Source organism: Rhinichthys klamathensis, unplaced genomic scaffold (genome assembly GCF_029890125.1).
Source record: "Rhinichthys klamathensis goyatoka isolate OS25496 unplaced genomic scaffold, OSU_Roscu_1.1 h1tg000079l_1, whole genome shotgun sequence".
In the NCBI taxonomy this organism is placed as follows: Eukaryota; Metazoa; Chordata; class Actinopteri; order Cypriniformes; family Leuciscidae; genus Rhinichthys; species Rhinichthys klamathensis.
The window spans coordinates 354,162-374,088 of record NW_026606621.1 but is presented as its reverse complement, the minus strand read 5'-3'; the positions used below and the strand labels follow the sequence as shown (position 1 = coordinate 374,088).

Below are 19,927 nucleotides of genomic sequence, written 5' to 3'. Positions count from 1 at the left end.
CCCCTGGTTGTTAATGGTTGTTATTCATAGTGTTGTTGTATAATGTTGTTTAAAAAAAAAGTCAAACGGATATTTTTTTATATTATATGTTTGGGATTTTAAAAAATAATACGTAGCACGTCAAGCTAATTTAATTGCAGAAAAGTGGCGTGCAGAAGAAGCAAAGCTGACGCGTGTCACGTGACGGCGGCGTGGCTTCTCGACGGAAGGGAAGCGGGCCTGTGTCACGTGACGGGGGGGAAATAGGGAGGCTCTTGTGTTTACATCGATGCATTCAACAGCGGCCGCTGCAGACCGTCTACACATCAATGTTTTGCTTTCATTTCGTTGAAAACGAGCACAAACATCGGTACACACGGTAGTTACGACACCGTCCGAGCATAAGGCTGCTGTGTGTTACAGAGCGCGCGCGTCTGCTGCAGCTGTGATCAGTTGTGTATTAGATTACTGGAGACATGGACGAGCTCGCGGTGGAAGTGCGAGGGGCGAGTGGAGCTTTCTACAAGGTGGGCTTCAGATCTCGTCTTATATGCCTCCTGTGTGTGCCTAACTCAACGGATGATGCAAATAATGTGTGTAAAATTTGATCCAGTCCGTCGTGAACGCAGAGCTCAAATGCTCGATGGTGCAGTAGGCCTTCGAGGCCTCTTCGACGTGTGTTTGCATGGACAGGCGTTAAAGATTCATCGAAATTATTCGATATCATGTGTATTATTAATGCATATCTAGTGTGTTGACACCGGAATATCTGTCAGCTGGCTCGGTTCTGTATGGATCTGTGTATGGTACACACTGAGTTCTCCACTTATGGGCGATTGATGTAATGTATTTCATTTTACATTTTAAAATCATCTGTATGGCTCTAGACCTTTAAAGCGTACATGACAATGTAAATGGTATTAAAATTAATTTATATGTTTCCCGAGTCTGTAACTTTATGCTTTAAAATGGCGTTATCTATACAGTTTATGACAATGAAGTTGTAATGTATTGTTGTAACTTAGCAGTTTATAAAGCAGGCAATTTTTTTTTTTTCATGTTCATGGAAAACTTGTAACGTTAAATATCAGTGAATTTTAAAAAGCTTGTTTCCACGCCTGGGAAAAGTCACTGAAATGAATACAATCCGAAAATAATTTATTCATTGTATAATTTTGTGTGCATTTGTATGACCCACTCAAAATAATATTAATAATAATAAACTAGAAATGATACTTTTCCTGTATTCATGGACGGCTAGAATAATAATGTAAATGGTTACAAACCATGTGGTTACAAATGTACCAGGGGATTTTAAAATGTTTGTTTCCATACGGGAAAAGTAATTGAAATTAATACAGACAGTCCTACGAAATTCATAGAAGACTGATTTTTAATTCAGTTTATATATGTATTTTCTATAATCCACTCTAAATAATAATAATAATAAACTGGAAATTATAATTTTACTGTTTTAATGGACTGCTAGAAAAGTAATGTGAAAGTCAAGGAATTTCATTTCTCAGAATGATACAATTCTGTTGATATATCATTCAGTGTGGACTGTGTTTTTTGCTCAAATAATGTTATATTGGAAGACAACTTTTAAAGAAGGATTTGCAATCTTCTTTTGTGCATACATATACAAATAAAAACCAATCAAAGAATTAGAGAGAAAGAATAATAAAAACAGCACATCACAAACCATCCCATACATATCAGACCTGTTTACATTGAATTAAAAAAGGTATGAGGAAGAAATGTTACAACATTACATTACCAAAATGATGCATTAGTCCATATGGTTTCCATCAAGATAACAGGTAAAAGGGTGCCAGTTTTTGCCAAACCATTAAAATGTACCCTTCAAACGATATCTAATTTGTTCCAAGTGTAAAGTAGAATTGCACTCCAAGACTGTTGTTTATAGGCACCTTTGATGCCCTCCAAAAATGCAGTCTTGTCTAGGTTTTGAGGCAAGATCAGTGCATAATTAATACCTCATTATTTCTTCCAGGCTTATATTAAGGATGTTCAGGAGAGTACAGTCACAGTGTCTTTTGAGAACAAGTGAGTACCAACTTCAGCACACGAACGCCTTGCGAGGTCAAAATAGTTTCGTTTTCAGATGTACAGTTTTATGTCGTCTTCAATATAAATATACACTTGTCATACGTGAATATATAACTTTGTGATTTCTGATGGGGATGTTTCCTAATGCAATGTGTCCGAAATTCTGTAACTAAATTTAAGTTTTTTTAAATTGCTTTGCAGTTGGCAGCCAGAACGACAGATTTCTTTCCAAGATGTCCGGTTTCCACCTCCAACCGGCTTTCAGAAAGAGATAAACGAGAGTGATGAAGTGGAGGTATGGGCTGTCAAAGATTGTTCAACATGGAAAACGTTCTTTAAACCTTAAACAAATATTACACGCATGCACTAAAGTCTATATAGTGCCCTTTTTTGCGTATTTTCCACATTTACCTGTCTCTTCCACAGGTTTACTCCAGGGCCAATGATAAGGAGCCTTGTGGATGGTGGCTAGCCAAAGTTCGCATGGTGAAAGGCGAGGTAAGCGATTTCGTATTGTTATATAGACCTTATGTAGCTCCGCCCCTTTTCTATAGACTTTATGCGCCATAGAAACAAGCATCTTCACAATTTTGTCTTTGAACTTCGTTTCAGCGGTAGCTCTGTAGCCTATATTTCACACAAGGTCTATAAAAGTAGATTCAATTTTAGTAGTTTATGTACAAAGTACTAGCAAAATATGTAACACTTAAACATGGTCATTAAATGATAGTGAGCTACAGTAAGGGTTCTCCTGAATACTATACATAGGCATGAAGTTGAATGCTGAATTATGTGATGTATTGTAACTGTTTTGTTGCTCTGTCCTGCACTTAGTTTTACGTGATAGAATACGCAGCCTGTGATGCAACGCTAAATGAAATCGTCACATTAGAGAGGCTACGACCTGTGAACCCCAACAAAGCAGCATCAAAGAACACCTTTCTCAAAATCAGACTAGATGTTCCTGAAGACTTGAGACAGATGTAAGTTCATGTCTTTTACATATTGAAGTGGATTCTTTTGTTTCAGACTTTAAACCGGAATGATATCACGCAAATTTGTAAACTATCGTTTTTTGTTTCTGGATAGGTGTGCGAAAGACTCGGCACATAAAGACTTTAAAAAAGCGATCGGAGCCTTTAACGTCACTTATGACTCGGAAGAAAAGCAGTTGGTTATTTTGGTAACTTGGAATGTTTCAAATCCAATTTTGAACGCATGTATGATTTTTGACGTTTTCTTAAGTGTATTGTTTTTTTTTTTCTCTTTCAGTCTGTTAATGAGGTCACCTCGAAGCGAATAGGCATGTTGAGTGACATGCACTTCAGGAGTCTGCGCACAAAGCTGACGCTGATACTGAGGAATGAGGAAGCAACCAGACAGCTGGAGGTATTGCCCTGGACTCCCTGACGTTTAGTGTCAGGTTCAACACTCTCACTCACAACTAAGTCCACAAAGACTACCTTACTGATACTCTCAAGCGGTCATTGGATCGTTTTATGTAAAATGCTTGTTGTTTTGCGGTAGTGCAACCGTATTTTATACCGAATCGAGGAAGGCTGATAGTGTTATCATGAATTTCGCTGGTTTATTACTTACCATTATAAAGTCATGCAGAATATCACTGCTGGACACTAATGCATGGGATGGCTGTAGAGAAAGTCTATATTTAAAAGGTGCAAAAGGGTATTACGTGCATACATGCACCACTGTGATGGCCCATGCTCCTGCTATGGCATAATATGATACTCTGTTGATATGCTGAGCTATATTTACAGATGCATTGGCTCCATATAGGTATTGTTTTAGCTCTTAAAATGTGTATAATGAAATCTTGTGTATAAAATGTTGTGATCAAATAATACACACTTGGGGTGAAAACGCAGTTGAATGTGACAGATTGGCTGGACACACACACACACACACACACACACATATATATATATATATATATATATATATATATATATATATATATATATATATATAACTTTGTACATTTTGCAGTTAAATTCATAAATCGTGTGCTCAAAATTAAGAGTTAAAAATTAAGAGCTCCAACCCATATTCATTGTGCAAATTGAACAAAGAAAAAGTCAGTGCATTGACTTGTACCTGAACTTTAAAGGGAACTCAAACCTCTTTTTAGTTGTGTTATAGTGTCTCAGTCTACATTACACGACATACTACTACTACTAATAATAATATAAAATTATTTTTATTATTAACCGTTTACTTCCGGCTGTCGTTCCATTAGCAGCTTTTTCTGTTGTCCCTATTTTGGCGGAAAACAAGTTTACAAATGTGTCTCATTACAAATCTAGTGAAATGCTGTATTCGGCAACTATGGAAATAATGCGTTACTGGTGACCGCTATTTTCCCAAATGCACGCTAAACTCAGCACATGCACAGATGGAGTTCACTGCATTCATTCACTGGGGTCTAATACACAGAGCTGATCACGTGAGAGAAGTGCACACTTCTCTTTGCGCAGCGCAAACAGTCTTTTGATAAGGACACAAAGCCTTGTTGCGCTTTCTATTTTAATTTATTTAACAGCAATGGTTACTGGTAATGGTTAATGGTAACTGCCACAGATAAATCAATGTATGGGAAACACTTTTTATATATATATATATATATATATATATATATATTTTCAAATTAGCGCATATGAGGCATTGAATAGTTTTTTTTTAAATGAATTAAATTGTAGTGTTTCAACCAATGTTTGAATTTGTATGTGTTTTATGGTTTGAAATGTCTTTAAAAACATCTCTTCTTTGATATATATATTTTTTTCATTATTGACTTCTGTTTAATTGAATAAATTGTTTATGTCCATAATCTAACAACTACTTTATTAATGCAGTTATTTCTTTGCATAAGTGTGTTTGATTTGGAGAAGATTTGGAGAATGCTATCAAATGTGTGGCTAAACAGTGCTGGAATCTTTTTTTATTTTACGGTACAAGAGTAGCTGGACTGCTGAGGGCTTTTGAACCCACTGTTGAGTTTCATACAGAAAGCACTCTTGTGTATCAGGCAGCGCTGCAATTTCACACGTGAAAATGTGCTAAAAATCTAATACTGTAGACGTGTCCTTGCATATCCTCCTCAAAAGCCACAACTGAACTGAACATGCATTTTTTTAACCATAACATTTAAACAGCTTAAATCTAAAAAATTAACCACTTTTTAAAACACATGCCATCATGGTTTTCCATTAAGTACAACATTCGCTTAATTAATAAAAAACAATTCTCTTCCAGAGCTCTCGGCAACTGGCTTCAAGGTTCCATGAGCAGTTTGTGGTGCGTGATGACCTCATGGGATTGGCCATAGGCACCCATGGGGCGAATATCCAGCAAGCACGAAAGATTCCTGGGGTCACAACCATAGATCTGGATGAAGAGACCTGCACGTTTCACATCTATGGAGAGGTAACTGCTTTATTGGGGACTTTCTGGTGTCGGTAAAGTCAATTGGCTGTTAGAATATGTGAGCCTAAAACGCATATCTGAGATGTCTTGATGGGTCTTTGCGATGAATTTTGTTTCAATTCCAGGACCAGGAAGCTGTACGGAAGGCCAGAAGCTACCTGGAGTTTTCTGAAGATATTATCAAAGTTCCTAAGAATTTAGTCGGTAAGGACAAACTAAATGAGCAACATTCTCCTTCACGGACTGGACTTTCTGTCCTGCACCATGATGGTTAATGTGAATCATTAAATTATTTTCTACCCCCGTCCTGCAGGAAAAGTCATTGGCAAGAGTGGGAAGCTGATTCAAGAGGTTGTGGATAAATCGGGAGTTGTCAGAGTTCGAGTGGAACCTGAAAACGACAAAAAGCCTTCTCCATTAGAGGAGGTCAGTGAGTGGGCGGCTGAACACACTCGTTGTTGTATTTATGGGTGGCAGAAGTGATGATGCATGAGAAAATGCATTAATTCATAGTAATTGGTGAAGACTGTATTATAGCCTACTAATCAATTTTAGGAATACATAATTCAATGCCATCTACAATGCAATCTAGTGAGTGTATATATATATATATATATATTAGAGTTGCTCCGATCGATCAGCCGCAGATTGATAATGGCCGATAGTCACATTCTATGACTCGATCGGTAGTCACTAAATGTGTCCAATCTTACTAACCGATCGCAATTTGATCACGTAAAACATGCAAGTAAACAGTATACAGATGAGGCTTTTGCACCACATTCTGCTTTGTAACTTTGCAATTAGTATTAGTAAACCATAGTAGATCGCACATCTTTATTTAGAGCAGGTTTTCTCGATTCAATCGAGCCCACACCCAACATAACATGATGCGTAGTTTTGGAGAAAGTCCTCACGGAGTAACTTATGACATGCTCGCTTGGCTAATATGGAACCTCAGGGATCCGATCGCGTCGCGATCATGATTCAGTGTTTTCCAACGTCATTTGAATGTTCAACTAATGGAAACTGACTAAATTTGGCCCAGATGCAGTTGTCATGATTGTGAACAAGTGGACTTGATTTTATGACCTGTCATATATGATTCTAATAGTCATCATGTCAAGCATGAATAACAAGCAAAATAGATCAATAAATTGCATCACTTTTTCTTGGGTTTTCTCCACAGTGTTGTAACATTAGAACCTCTAAACATGATCAAAATCTATTTTCCTCAATTTTAAAGGTTGATGACCATGTACTCGATACCTTTAAAAAAAAAAAAAAAAAACTATAAGCCATTACTTTGAACCCTTTTGCATCAATTAAAAAAAGTTACACATGGGTCCATAGTGGACAAAAATGTCTGTCAAAAAACGGTCATAAAAATGTGAAGCTTTATGAACATTATTTTATATAAAATGTATATTTTATGAAACATGTTGAACCCTAATGGCTAGAAAATCAAAGCCATAAATCTAAACAAGTTGTGTTCCAAATTTGAGGTTGATATCTCAAAAAAAAAGAGTTATCGTTAAGAGTTATCGTTACAGTTATCGTTGCATAATTTATCCAACTGGCTCTAAATATGCCGAAGCAGAAAACACGAATAAAGCGAGTATTTGCTTTATAGGCCATACCTGAAAAAATGGCACCATCTGGTAAAAAAAATTGTAAAAAGTTACATTTTGAAGCCTTGCCAACAGAATGAAAGCCTCTTAACAAAGATTGCATAATTTTATAGTTAAATGGCCCTGGGATTAACAATAGCAGTTTTAATTGGTTTCACTGTGGACATTTTTGTTCAAAAGGCCCTGAGAGGAAGTATTTTGTGTACCTAGTGCAAAAAAAGATTTTTTGGCAAATTTTGGCACACAGGCAAAGTGAAAAAAAGAAAAAACAACTTGAAAAAGACAAAAATGTCCATAAGGATGCACAAGGGTTAAGTATGCCACTTGAAATCACATGAAATCATTCAGAGAGCCTACATAATACTTATATAAAGCTTGCAAAAATCCTGATCGGAGCATCCCTAATATATATACATCCTACTCCTTGGTCGACTGTATCTATCCAATATGGAATTTATCATTCATGCTGACAAATTATAATTCATACTGACTTCGCATACTTTAATTGCAACTGCAGGGAATGGTGCCGTTTGTGTTTGTTGGGACAAAGGAAAGCATTTCAAATGCACGTATTCTGCTGGACTACCATCTGAATTATCTAAAGGTAAGAACCACTTTTTAGGTTGCTTGCATAATTACTATTGATCATACTTGGGGTTATTGATTAAAATAACCCGTAAACCCTGACTATTAAACTTTGGTGTTTAAGTATTTCCGTTTAATTTACAGTTTCAGTTTGGCGGTCAATAAAATGGCAAAAAAAAAAAAAATTGATAGTGTTGCAATAAATAATTGACTAGAGACCATGGGCTGCATTCTCACAAACAATCTTGAGAATAAAATTCTTCTAAACTGCTTTTTTATTTTTATTTTCTAACTGAAGAATAAGTTTAAAAAATACTGTATTCCCTAAAACATTTCTCTCGGATATTATCATCATTTTTCTCTTAAGATAGTTCTTTAAACAAAACTTAAGAGGAATATGAGTTCCTGAAAAGAATATTCTTAAAAATCACCATAACCTTAAACTCTTCGTAAATACACAAGGTAAGATGTTTAATGAATTTTCGGAGAGCGCAAATGTATGCACCAGACAGGCTCTTAAAAACAATCAAAGTACAATTTCTAGAAAACACTGTTGATATTTGAAATCAACACAAACAAACACACCCCTCCCTTCATTGCTCCACCCCCAAAATGTCTAAAGTGTTTCTTTCATCATAGCTAAAGCGAAGCAAAATAATGCTTCTCGAAAATAAAACTTAGATGCTGAATGAATGACAAGGAAGAACAAAAAACGGTCCTGTTACAGCTAACATTTTTTCAAGCCTTCCCGCTTCGGTCTCTCCAGCGCTGGAAAGATTTTCTAATATTAACGTGGGAATATTCGAATATATCTAATCATCACCCTTCTTTTTCCAGTGGTATTCCTGTGAGCTTTTGTAATGTCTCTCACTCTCTCTCCTCCCCCATCATGAGTGGACACGCCCCCTACAGCTGATTGGTTCAAAACGTGTTGTGGTGCTCAGTCCTATCCACTTTCAACAGTGTTTCTCAGAAATCGCTTACTGCACCTTTATAAAAGCGCGAGCAGCCTCTGAGGTGTTTGAGTTGATCAGCAAGTTTTCTGATAGAACTGCCATACAATCAGATCAGTAATCCAAAGCCTCTCATTTTCCCAAGACAACACTTCTTAGAATTTCTTAGAAATTTAAGACATTTTTAAATTCTTTCTCAAGAAGAATTTCCTCAATATGTCCCTAGAATATCAGACACCTGGGGTTGTTTTTTGACCTCAGCATTTGTTGTTTTGTGCAGTTGTTGGTACGAGTTCTGCTCGAACAAGCATTTTACATTTCCTTCAGAATACTTGTTCTTCTCGTTGAGCAGATTCTGATCGCCGAGCACATTAGTACTCGTTGCAAAGCAGCAATTGTTGACTAGTGACATACTTAATGCCCCAAAGATAATCATGTGATGTTCACTACTCTGATTTAGCCTCTTTGTTCGTGTGTGACGGTACATTGTTCATGTTTGTTTGGTCTTGTTCAGGAGGTTGATCAGCTGCGAATGGAGAGACTGCAGATCGATGAACAGCTCAGACAGATCGGAGGGGGACCCAGAGCTCTGCCGGGACGACCTGAGAAGGAAAAACCCTTCATGGCTGATAATGGAATGGGACCGTCACGGGGGGGCGGCAAACCCTTCGGTCGTGGAGGGAGAGGGAGACGGGGCCCGACACTGGCCTCAGGTATAACCAGCCTCAAATGATAAACGTAGAGCTTAACTAGTTATGGAAATTGGTGGCCCTAAACATCACACTTAAAATATTTTGACCTGGTTCCACAGAAAGGTCTTAGATTGAGCCAGGATTAGGCCTTAGTTAAATTAGGACATTTAAGTAGCTTTTATAAATGTGCCATAGAAAAGAAACATTAAAAAAACAATGGCACTGATATATTTTAAGATGTGTTCGTGCAAGTTGCTTTCAGTTAAAGCAGTTTGAATGTGCATTTTAGTCTGCAACATGGCTTAAGCCTTGTCTGTGAAACCGGGCATTTAAATGAAAGACAATTGTTTTCATATGATAGTATTACTTTCTGTAACATAATAGCCGTTGGTTTGATATTTAAGCTTCATTCATCCACTAATTAAAGCGTAGTGCCAATTATCTGATTATTTACTGTATTTGTCCCAGGCACCAATTCTGAGGCCTCCAATGCATCTGAGACCGAATCCGACCACAGAGATGAGCTCAGCGACTGGTCCCTGGCCCCCACAGATGAGGAGTCCATGGGTTACCCCAAAAGGGCCCCTGATGGACGCAAAAGGGGTGGGGGACCCCGGGGTCGTGGAGGGAGAGGAAGAGGAGGAGGATACAAAAGTCAGTTTTTAGAGTTGTTACCTGTCTGAAGGGAGTTTATAATGTCACATACAGTAATTAAAAAAAAGTGAAACACTTGATTGTAAATCTGTTGATATCTAGATTGTATAAATGGACTGTATATTATACATTTCAGCTCGTTTTACTTTTTGTTTATTTATTTTTAAGTCGTGTATTCGTTTTTTGTAATAGTCTTTGTTTTTGTCTTAAATCAGCTGAAGAAATGCACTGGAATGAGTCCCGCTCTCGTAGTTCCAGAGACTCAAAGCTGAGACCCCAGGAAGACTCATTGCAGGTCTGAATCAATACATATAATATTTCATATATATATAATATATCAATATTTATTCACTATATTTATAGCAGATTACACTTAGTAAGTTTAAATACAATATTTACACCATTTTTTGTCTTTTATCTATAAAAAAGGCTGTTAGTTGCTAATGCCAAATTTTTCAAATATTGGCCTACTAGATTATCAGTATGCTTGCTATACATTGTGTTGTTTTTGTTTTAAGCTTAATTATTTATACATGTCTTGATATTTTTTACAATACCAGTGAATTTTCACAATTTAAAAAGTACATATGCTATTAAACACCCTACTTTATTTTAAAGGTTTAAATATGAATACAAATTTGCAAATTGAAGACTACATGGTGTTTAGTTTTTCTAAATGTAACATTACTTTAGTACCATTTACACTACCATTCAAAAGTTTAGGTTTGGTAAGATTTTTTTTCCCTTTTTTTTTCTTTTTTGCTGCCCAAGGCTGCATTTTTTTTAATAAAAAAAAATACACTAAAAAAGTCATATTTTGAAATATTATTACAATTTAAAATAACTTTTATATATTTTAAAATGTAATTTATTCTTGTGATCAAAGCTGAATTTTAAGCATCATTACTCCAGTCTTCAGTGTCAAATGATCCTTCAGAAATCATTCTAATATCCTGATTTGCTGCTCAAGTTACATTTCTGATTATTATCAATCCTGAAAACGTACTCGGTTACTAACGTAACCTCGGTTCTCTCTCGAAGAGGGAACGAGTACTGGGTAATATCTTACTCTAGGGAGGGAAACCTCTTTTCCACGAGATATTGAAGGCAAAAATTATCCTTAATTTTGAATTGATGTAAAACGCGTTGCCGCAACATGCAGACAAAGGGAAGACAGCTTGTGTGCCTATTGGCTGTCCTGCGGCAACTGCAGCAGCCTATCGAGAGAGGCCCTTGGTGACGTCAGATCCACTACGTCACGTCCCGCCTAGACAGGCGTGGCCTGGGCCTATAAATACAGCTCAATGGGCTGATATAATCTGGTTTTTCATCGCCGAAGCAAACCAGAGCGTGTTGCATGCACAGCAAAGATACGCAGTACTCGTCCCCTCTTCTAGACAGAACCGAGGTTACGTTAGTAACCGAGTACGTTCTCTTACGAGAGGTTCTCTCGTACTGCGTAATATCTTACGCTAGGGGAACACAGTGTAAAACACTGTGCGTGCTGGCATCCAACACCAAAGTCCCAAGGGCAGGTGCCCGGGGCTCATATAGTGCATAAACACCAGGGACTCACAGAGAGTCTGAGAAGAGAGGCTATAAGCGTCATTCGGCATGTTCGGCCTGGGTGACAGTGTGGGTCTTACTCATTGCCCATGGAGTTATTTTATCGATCAGCGAGCGGTGCTCAAGCGGTCTCAGTATTCTGAGCCGAAGCAACGGGGCAGACAGTACTGATCTTTAGACCGAAAGTAGTTTAGCCTGTAAGGCGGGAACCTCTAGGTTATAAAACCTTATAAATGTAGACGGGGAGGCCCAGCCTGCCGCCATACAGATATCCTGCAAGGTAATCCCACTATACCAAGCCCACGACGAGGCCACGCCTCTTGTGGAGTGCGCTCTGACACCCAAAGGACACTGCAAGCCTTTAGAAGTGTAGGCCAGCGCTATAGCATCAACTATCCATCTGGATAGGCTAGTCCCTTTCGATGCGGCTAGTCCCTTACTACATCCGCTGAACGAAACGAAGAGCTGTCTGTCTGAAAACAGATGAGCGAGACACAGAAGCTCTTAATGCCCTCACTGGGCAAAGGAAGCTCGCGTCCTTTTCCTCGTTGTACACCGGCAGGGCAGACAGTGAAATAACCTGAGCCCTGAACGGTGTGTTGAGGGATTTAGGCACGTACCCGTGTCTTGGTTTGAGTATGACTTTCGAGTCATTTGGCCCAAATTCCATACACATCGCGCTTACTGAGAGCGCTTGTAAATCCCCTATGCGCTTCACTGAAGCAAGAGCCATAAGAAACACTGTCTTGAACGACAAATGTTTCATGTCTGATAAATGGATTGGCTCGAACGGGGCACCTTTCATGGTTTCCAAAACCGTCGAAAGGTCCCACATGGGGACTGAAGGGGGTCTGGGAGGATTCAGCTTCTTAGCTCCCTTAAGGAAGCGGATGACCAGATCGTTCTTCCCCAGTGACTGGCCAGTCGCTGGTTTAGCAAACGCTGCTATGGCCGCCACATAAACCTTGAGCGTGGATGGGGTTCTGCCCTTATCCAGTAGCTCTTAAAGGAAGGAGAGAACTTCCGTAGTCTCGCGTAGCCAGACCTTCAGACTGACGGCTGAAGGTCTGGAACTCATAGCAGCTTTCTTTGGCCAAGGCCCGCCCATAAGGCCGTTTGACCGACATGTCAAACAACCAATTACAGTTCGTTTCGTTCAGCGTCACGTGGAAATGTCCCCACAACAACAGACCGGCGTGCAACAAGTCAGTCAGCATAGAAAATCAAAGGAGGAGAAGAAAACCGAACACAATACTGAATCGGCCAGCTGCGATGTCAGCGTCTGTTGTTTCATGTTTGCCCGCAAACGCGGCTGATATCCCCTTCACAGTTAGGTACTTCACTTGATCTTCCATAGATCATAGCTGTCAACATTGAACATTGAATATAAGGGAGATTTCCCGGAATCCATCCCCAAAATAAGGGAATTTTTTTACACGATTCTTACCCACCACAAACTTTAAAAATAAAGCACTAATCATTAAAAGTCTAAAGAGTTTATAACTACAAATGAGTGAGAGAGAAAGAGACAGTGTGTGTGTGTATGAGAGAAAGTGTGTCATTTTTTAAACATTTTTTATCAGAGAATGTTTAAATACTAATACGAGGGAAACGATACGTGGTGCTTCGGGGGCTGCTGGAGATGATTAGGGAGAGGTCTGTGCTCCTTTACCGATCAAAGCGCGCGCTAACACGGAGTATAATTGTTTATACTTGACGCGTCCGCACGAGCGCGGCAAAGATTACGCGTTGGGTGCGCAAGACCGGCAAGACCCCATTTCGCTTGGCTGTGTGCACAGCTTTTTTTGTAACAGCGCGCGCGGCGCCGCATCCGACGATGAACGACTTCAAGCCGAATCTGCCCGAGCATGTACGTCTCACACAATCAGAGCGTAAAAATACGGGATATTTTACGGGAAAATAATAAAACGGGAAGACAGCGGGAAAAGAGCTAAAATACGTGATCGAGAAATCCGGAAAAAACGAGAGGGTTGACAGCTATGTAATAGATAGGAGGGGACACACAACTAGTAAAGTTGGATCTGCTGGGAATCCTTATAAATGCTGACAAAGGGTCGGCCAGGCTTGGAAAATAATACTCTTCCCAAATCCCGTCGGCAAACAGGCTAAAATATCTCTTTTTGTCTCCACTAAGTGCCTCAAACAAAACTCCTGGACATCTCTTAAAGAGTCTACGCCGTGAACCTCGCATACTTTTGAGAATCCTACGTTTAGCTGATCTTGATAAATGCTCGTTGTCACTCATGTAAACAGAACAGTTTTTCTTCCGCAATCACACGTCTGCGCTTTGTTTCCCGGCAGACCGAAAATAAACGCGACACTCGCGCCCCCCGGAAATCCGATAAAATTCAACCAATCAGATGACGACTTCGACATTCCTGAAGTGTTTCCAGTTAAGTGTACCATATGCATCAGACGTTTAGCCAACGTTCCGTGGGCGTGAAGTTCTGAGGCTGAGACTAGAACTTCCGTAACCCCACAGTCTATGGGTGAAAAGCCTCGAGCTTTGCACCAGCCAGAAAACACAGACCATTTTGAGGAATAGAGTCATCTAGTAGACGGGGCTCTAGCACGCGTGATCGTGTTTAACACTCCCTCCGGGAGGTTAGCGGGTACCCGCTGATGGCCCATGCATGTAGGGACCACAGCTCCGGACGAGGATGCCAAATCGAGCCCTTGGCTTGAGAGAGGAGGTCTTTCCTCATTGGTATTGGCCATGGGGCAGTGCTTGTCAGCTGCATCAGAACTGGGAACCAAGCCTGGTTTTTCCAGAGCAGAGCCACAAGTAGCACTGAGTAGGGCTGTCGCGATAACCGCAATATTGCAATACCGCGCTACTGACAGGCCAACCGCAGAGGAATTCAAGTAACCGCAGCAACCGCGAACCGCATTTTCTTTTTTCATAAGGCCACCCTTCGTAGTTCGTACCATGTGTATTGAATGTTAAGTAAGTTCATAATGATAACAAGACTGTTTATCATGGTGATTTGTACAGAGGCTTCGTGGATTTGCCTAAACAGACAGTGAATGTGATCGACTGAGCGCGTGCGATTACCTGCGTCTGTCTTTGAAGTCAAGTCATGTTCGTGAAAAGGTTGCCGTTTCCAAGGAAAGCGAAATATTTGTCATATCATCCTTTTAACGTGTAAGGGTATTTACCATGAATGGCGGCAGCGCTGGTCAGCATTACACAGCGCGAGGAAGCCATGGGGGGAAAGCAGCGAGTCACGCATTGAATCAATGCCATTGGTTTATTAAGTGAAGCATTGCTTCAGCTTTGCCCAAAAGTGAAGCATTGCTGGCCAGCTGAGCCTTGAAAAGTGGAGCTCAAAGTTAAAAAATAACACCTTGTTTCATGACATCTATCATTTAAGGAATCAGCTTTTTGAACGTTTTCGTTGAATGAACTGTTTAATGACTCACTCAAAAGACAGTGCGTTGGCGTAACAATGTGTGCGCTGAGTGACAGCCTTTCAATGCGCAGAAACGCTGTTTAGTTTCGGTTACATTGTTTTTGTGTATGCTGACCACATCATAACACGTATTTATATAGCAACAAATAAATATAAATAAATAAATGGCGGTAATACCGCATATCGCGCTATTGAGCCACTCAAAATTACCGCAAGGGAAATTCCTTCACCGCGACAGCCCTACCACTGAGCATCCGTTTTCCCTGATTCGTTCCAATACCTGAGGCAGGAGCGAGACGGGGGGGAAAGGCATAGAGTGGGAAGAGGGGCCAGATGTGGGCCAGCGCATCCCTGCTCTTGGAGAAAAACTTTGGACAGTGAGCGTTTTCTTGGGACGCAAACAGGTCTACCTGCGCGCTGCCGAATGTCTCCCACAGCAGTAGGACCGTCTGCGGGTGCAGAGACCATTCTCCTGGTGGAACATTGTTTCTGGACAGTCTGTCCGGTCCCAAAATCAGGTGACCACGCACATGTGCTGCTCTCAATGAGCGCAGATTGTGCTGAGCCCAGAACAGGAGGCGTTCCATCAGCCTGTAAAGGTTTCGGGACCTGACGCCACCCTGGCGATTTATATAGGCCACCAAACAGACCGGAGGCCCATGCCCGAGGTGGTACTCGCGCTTTTAGCCATAACTGCAGCGGGCGCATGCGAAGCAGACCCAACTGGAGTACTGATGATGCTGAGGCCATTAGACCCAGCATTTTCTAAAACCTTTTGAGCGGGACTATAGTGCCGCAGCGGAAGGATTTCGTGATGCGCTGAATGTTCAGTCTGCGCTCTAGTGACAGTCGCGCTGTCATAGACAGCGAGTCCAGTTCTGTGCCCAGAAAAGATATTCTCTGACTGGGAGACAGCGAATTTTTCGCCCAATTGACTTTGAGACCTAGATTCTCGAGATCTTCGAGTAATATGGTCCTGTGTTCTATGAGCTCTGAGTGTGATCGAGCTAGAATCAGCCAATCGTCCAAGTAGTTCAAAACTCGCATGCCCCAAAGTTTCAGGGGTGCGAGGGCCTCGTCCATGCACATTGTAAATGTACGGGGTGCTAGGGACAGGCTGAACGGTAGGACTGTGTATTGATATGCCTGGCCCTCGAAGGCGAATCTCAAGAATCGCCTGTGACGTGACGCTATTTGTAATTGGAAATACGTGTCCTTCAGATCTATTGACATAAACCAGTCCTCTTGGCAAATCTGCGCGAGGATTTTCCTGGTTGTGAGCATTCTGAACTGGCGTTTCACAAGCACTTTGTTCAGCTGTCTTAGATCTAGAATGGGTCCGAGACCCCCGTCTTTTTTCGGTACCAGAAAATATCTGCTGTATAAACCCCCTTCGCTCTGAGCTTGAGATAAAGGCTCTATGGCCCCTTTGCTCAATAGTTTCGCTATTTCGGCTCGAAGTAGATGCAGCGAATAAACTCTTTTTATAATGTTCAGCACCCATTCTGATACCCCGGGAAGCTTTCCCCACGCATTTGCATGAATAGCTAGGGGTAGAATGAGATCTGGGCTCTGCCCGCAACATAGTGGCGACCGGAGAGCTTCAGTGTGCTGTAACGTAAACACTGTGCGTGCAGCGTTTGAAGCGGGGGGTGCCCGCAGAGCTCGCCCAATCCTCACTGTCCGACGCCAGGATAGAGCAGCTGGCTTCCTCTACAGATGCAGCTATCTCGTCGTCATCAATGGTGGAAGCGGCGGCGGACAGCGGCCGTTGTCCGTCGGTGAGCGACTCGAGTGAAGCTGGCGGGCGAACCGGCGAGCTTTCGTGGGCTGGAGAAGGCTCAGGGACCCGCTGAGTACGCCGCTTTTTATAGAGCGACACTATAGCGGGCGGAAGTGCAGACTCGGAGAAAAATGCCAGGCGAGTCCTCAGTCACCATGGGCAATAGCTCGCAATGATGGCAGCCGCCGTCAGCGAGCGCGAGAGCTGCATGATCCTTACCCAGGCAGGAAACGCAGATGAAATGGCGCTCCCCGTCGCTGAGTGCGGCTCGGCACGAGCCACAGGAACGAGGCATCTTTAAAAAGACGCTGCTCTTTTAGATAGAGTGTGAGTCGCAGCGGCGAACACACACTCGGCAGAGTAAAAGGATATAAACGCCGGAAAGCGTAGCAGGTACGGCGACTGAAGGCAGCGAGATGAAGGCCAGCGGCTTCAGATGCAAAGGTTCGTCCCGCAGAAAGCTTTTTCTCAGACGGATTATATCAGCTTATTTCTCAGATTATATCAGCTGTATTTATAGGCCCAGGCTACGCCTGTCTCGGCGGGACGTGTCGTAGTGGGCGTGAAGCACCCCATTGGATCTGACGTCACCAAGGGCCTCTGTCGATAGGCTGCTGCAGTTGCCTACAGGACAGCCAATAGGCACGCCTATGTCTTGCCTATGTCTGCGTGCTGCCGCAGCGCGTTTTACATTAATTCAAAATGAAGGATAATTTTTGGCTTCAATATCTCGTGGAAAAGAGGTTTTCCCCCCTACAGTAAGATATTACGCAGTACGAGAGAACAGTTGTGCTGCCTAATACGTTATATGAACCGTGATACTTCTTGTTCAGGATTCTTTAATGTATAGAATGTTTAAAGACACAACATTAATTTGAAATAGAAATCTTTTGTAACATTAAATTGTTTTTACTGTCGTATTGACCAATTTAATGCGTCCTTTCTGAAGAAAACGATTGTTTTTTTTTGTTTTTGTTTTTTAAGGTTACTGACCCCAAACTTTGGAACCAAGTGGTTATTAAACAGTAATAACAAATAAACTATTGACATGTAATGGATGTTTTTGAGTTATTATTAGCAGTGTCCAAACTCACTTGGAACTGGTACTTTTTGACATCCGTACTAAAAAGAAGAAATGCATTGCTGTGTGAAAGCTTTCATCTTGTACAACCTGTCCAATCTGTTCGTTTTCCAGATCCGCATCGACAGCAATAACGAGAGGAGCGTCCACACCAGCCGAGGCTCTCAAGCTCTGGCAGGAGACAGTGGAGGGAACCGACAGAGACCCATAAAGGACCGAGTGATAAAGAAAGAGAAGCAGGATGTCCCCGACAGCCAAGCCGTTGTGAACGGCGTTTCGTAGAGAATAAATTGCCCCCTTCCCCTCATTGTCCCACTCAGCTCCACCAATCCAGATGCTTCTTCATTAGAGACACATTAGGCCAAAGAGAACCAGGTCAGTAGGGCTGTCGCAAGACATGACATAAAGCACACTTTGTAATTGATAGTGGGGGTAAAAAGACGAGGTCTCTTGGTGTATGGTGTGTGGAATTTGGTAGTCTTCGTGGATTAGAGAGACCGGTCTCTAGATCACAACTGAAGCTACAGGTTTTCTAATTGACTTTCTAAATAACTACCTATGAAACTTAAAGAAGCTGTGGATTAAATGTCTCTCTCAAATGGAATCGTGACTTAAAAAAAAGAAAAAGAAAAAAAAAAATGTTTGGTTTTTAAAGTTTTTGTTTTCCACAATGTCCAATAAAGGGAAAGTAACACATTGGAGGATGAACTCAAGCGCTCGGGGCACAAGTTTATGCCACATCTCATGGCATACATTGTTTTTACGCGCTTTGGTGTCCGTGGTCACTCGAGCCCATTCTGATGTGAGATCTTAGCCACATCATTAGCAAAAAAAAAAAGAAAGAAAAAAAAATGGCAAACCATGTAAACAACAACAAAAAAATGCTCCTGTCTGGATCTGTGCCTTTAACTAGTGTGGATAGTATCATAATTTGGATGTTTAAATCAGGGAAGAAGACGTGAACAACACCTGTCCGAGTGTTGAAATCTCAGCCGACGACAAAAAAAAAAAGAGGTGTTTTTTTTTTCTGTGCTGCATGTAATTCATGAACATTTTGTATGTCTGAAAAGCAGGATTCTATCAAGTCGGCCGAATCATATTTCACCATAGTAGTAAAGGTATTAACCTAACTAACCTAGTCAACTGTGGAAGTCATCAATTGTAACCAACCACTCAGAGAACGAATATCAACGCTAATTCAGTGACGTAAGCATCGCCGAATATACATTTTGACATCTAGCATATCTTTGCATTGTAGAACAATTCCGAATTTCTTTTCCATAGAAGTAGCAAAGCAGGTTCCTTTAAATAAATGTCTTTGATTTCTCTTATTTTACCTTCCATCGTGATAAACGACACAAGGTGATTTTTCAACAGGGTGGAAATGCTCTTTTTTTTGTTTTTTTTTGTTCACGCTGACCACAGTAAACTGCCATCGTTCCTGCTGTATTTTTCAGCATCAGGTGTTGAAGCACTTATATCAACTCTCTGTAACATTGTCTTCGTCCTAACAATGGCTCATCATAGACTGAAAAATTTTCAACTGTGGGGTTGCATTCTGTATATTATGTCATCCGTTAAGAGATTGTTGCTGTTCTTTTTAGATTGAACTTTAAATGTGCACTTATCATGTTTGTGTTACTCTGCAAGTACTTTATAATCTATAAACCTATAATAAACTAGAATGTGATAAGACTTCCTCGGCAGGTGAATCACATGTATGCTGTCAACATAACTAAACGGAAGTTTAGATATCTTCGCTAATTTTGAGTCTACTGTACTTTTTGCAGCTGAATTCGCTTCGAGAGGGAGAAGAAGGGGCGACACAATGTTAACTTTGATATGAAAACCGTCTGTCTTATCCGATTAGTGCTTGTGCATTAAACTTTAGTTTACATTTTTAAGACGCGATGCTGTTTCTTAACCCACGACTCTTTCGAAACCTACTGTGACGGTAACCATGGTAGTTTTTCTGCTTTTCCTTTGTCGTTTGTTATCCTCTTTGCTCTTTTTCCTCTACGTTTTCGACTTCTCTTTATGCTCCTGTGCTCT

The 19,927-nt window shown here is 40.9% G+C and overlaps 1 protein-coding gene across 1 annotated transcript; it reads left to right on the top strand.

Moving 5' to 3' along the window:
- Window positions 1-214: 214 nt before the first annotated feature.
- Window positions 215-19,206, top strand: fmr1 (fragile X messenger ribonucleoprotein 1). The gene is made up of 15 exons (XM_056251212.1): window positions 215-506; window positions 1,997-2,049; window positions 2,254-2,347; window positions 2,479-2,550; window positions 2,887-3,035; window positions 3,142-3,235; window positions 3,325-3,441; window positions 5,326-5,496; window positions 5,622-5,700; window positions 5,810-5,922; window positions 7,645-7,731; window positions 9,180-9,378; window positions 9,826-10,011; window positions 10,227-10,306; window positions 17,990-19,206. Exons 1-15 carry the CDS (start codon window positions 456-458, stop codon window positions 18,155-18,157), a joined length of 1,713 nt encoding a protein of 570 aa, XP_056107187.1. The 5' UTR covers window positions 215-455; the 3' UTR covers window positions 18,158-19,206.
- The last annotated feature ends 721 nt before the right edge of the window (window positions 19,207-19,927 follow it).

Coding starts and splice junctions, on each gene's coding strand:
- fmr1 (XM_056251212.1), top strand. CDS start 456: ATGGACGAGCTCGCGGTGGAAGTGCGAGGGGCGAGTGGAGCTTTCTAC. Junction 2,348..2,478: donor ACGAGAGTGATGAAGTGGAG/GTATGGGCTGTC, acceptor TCTCTTCCACAG/GTTTACTCCAGGGCCAATGA. Junction 2,551..2,886: donor TTCGCATGGTGAAAGGCGAG/GTAAGCGATTTC, acceptor TCCTGCACTTAG/TTTTACGTGATAGAATACGC.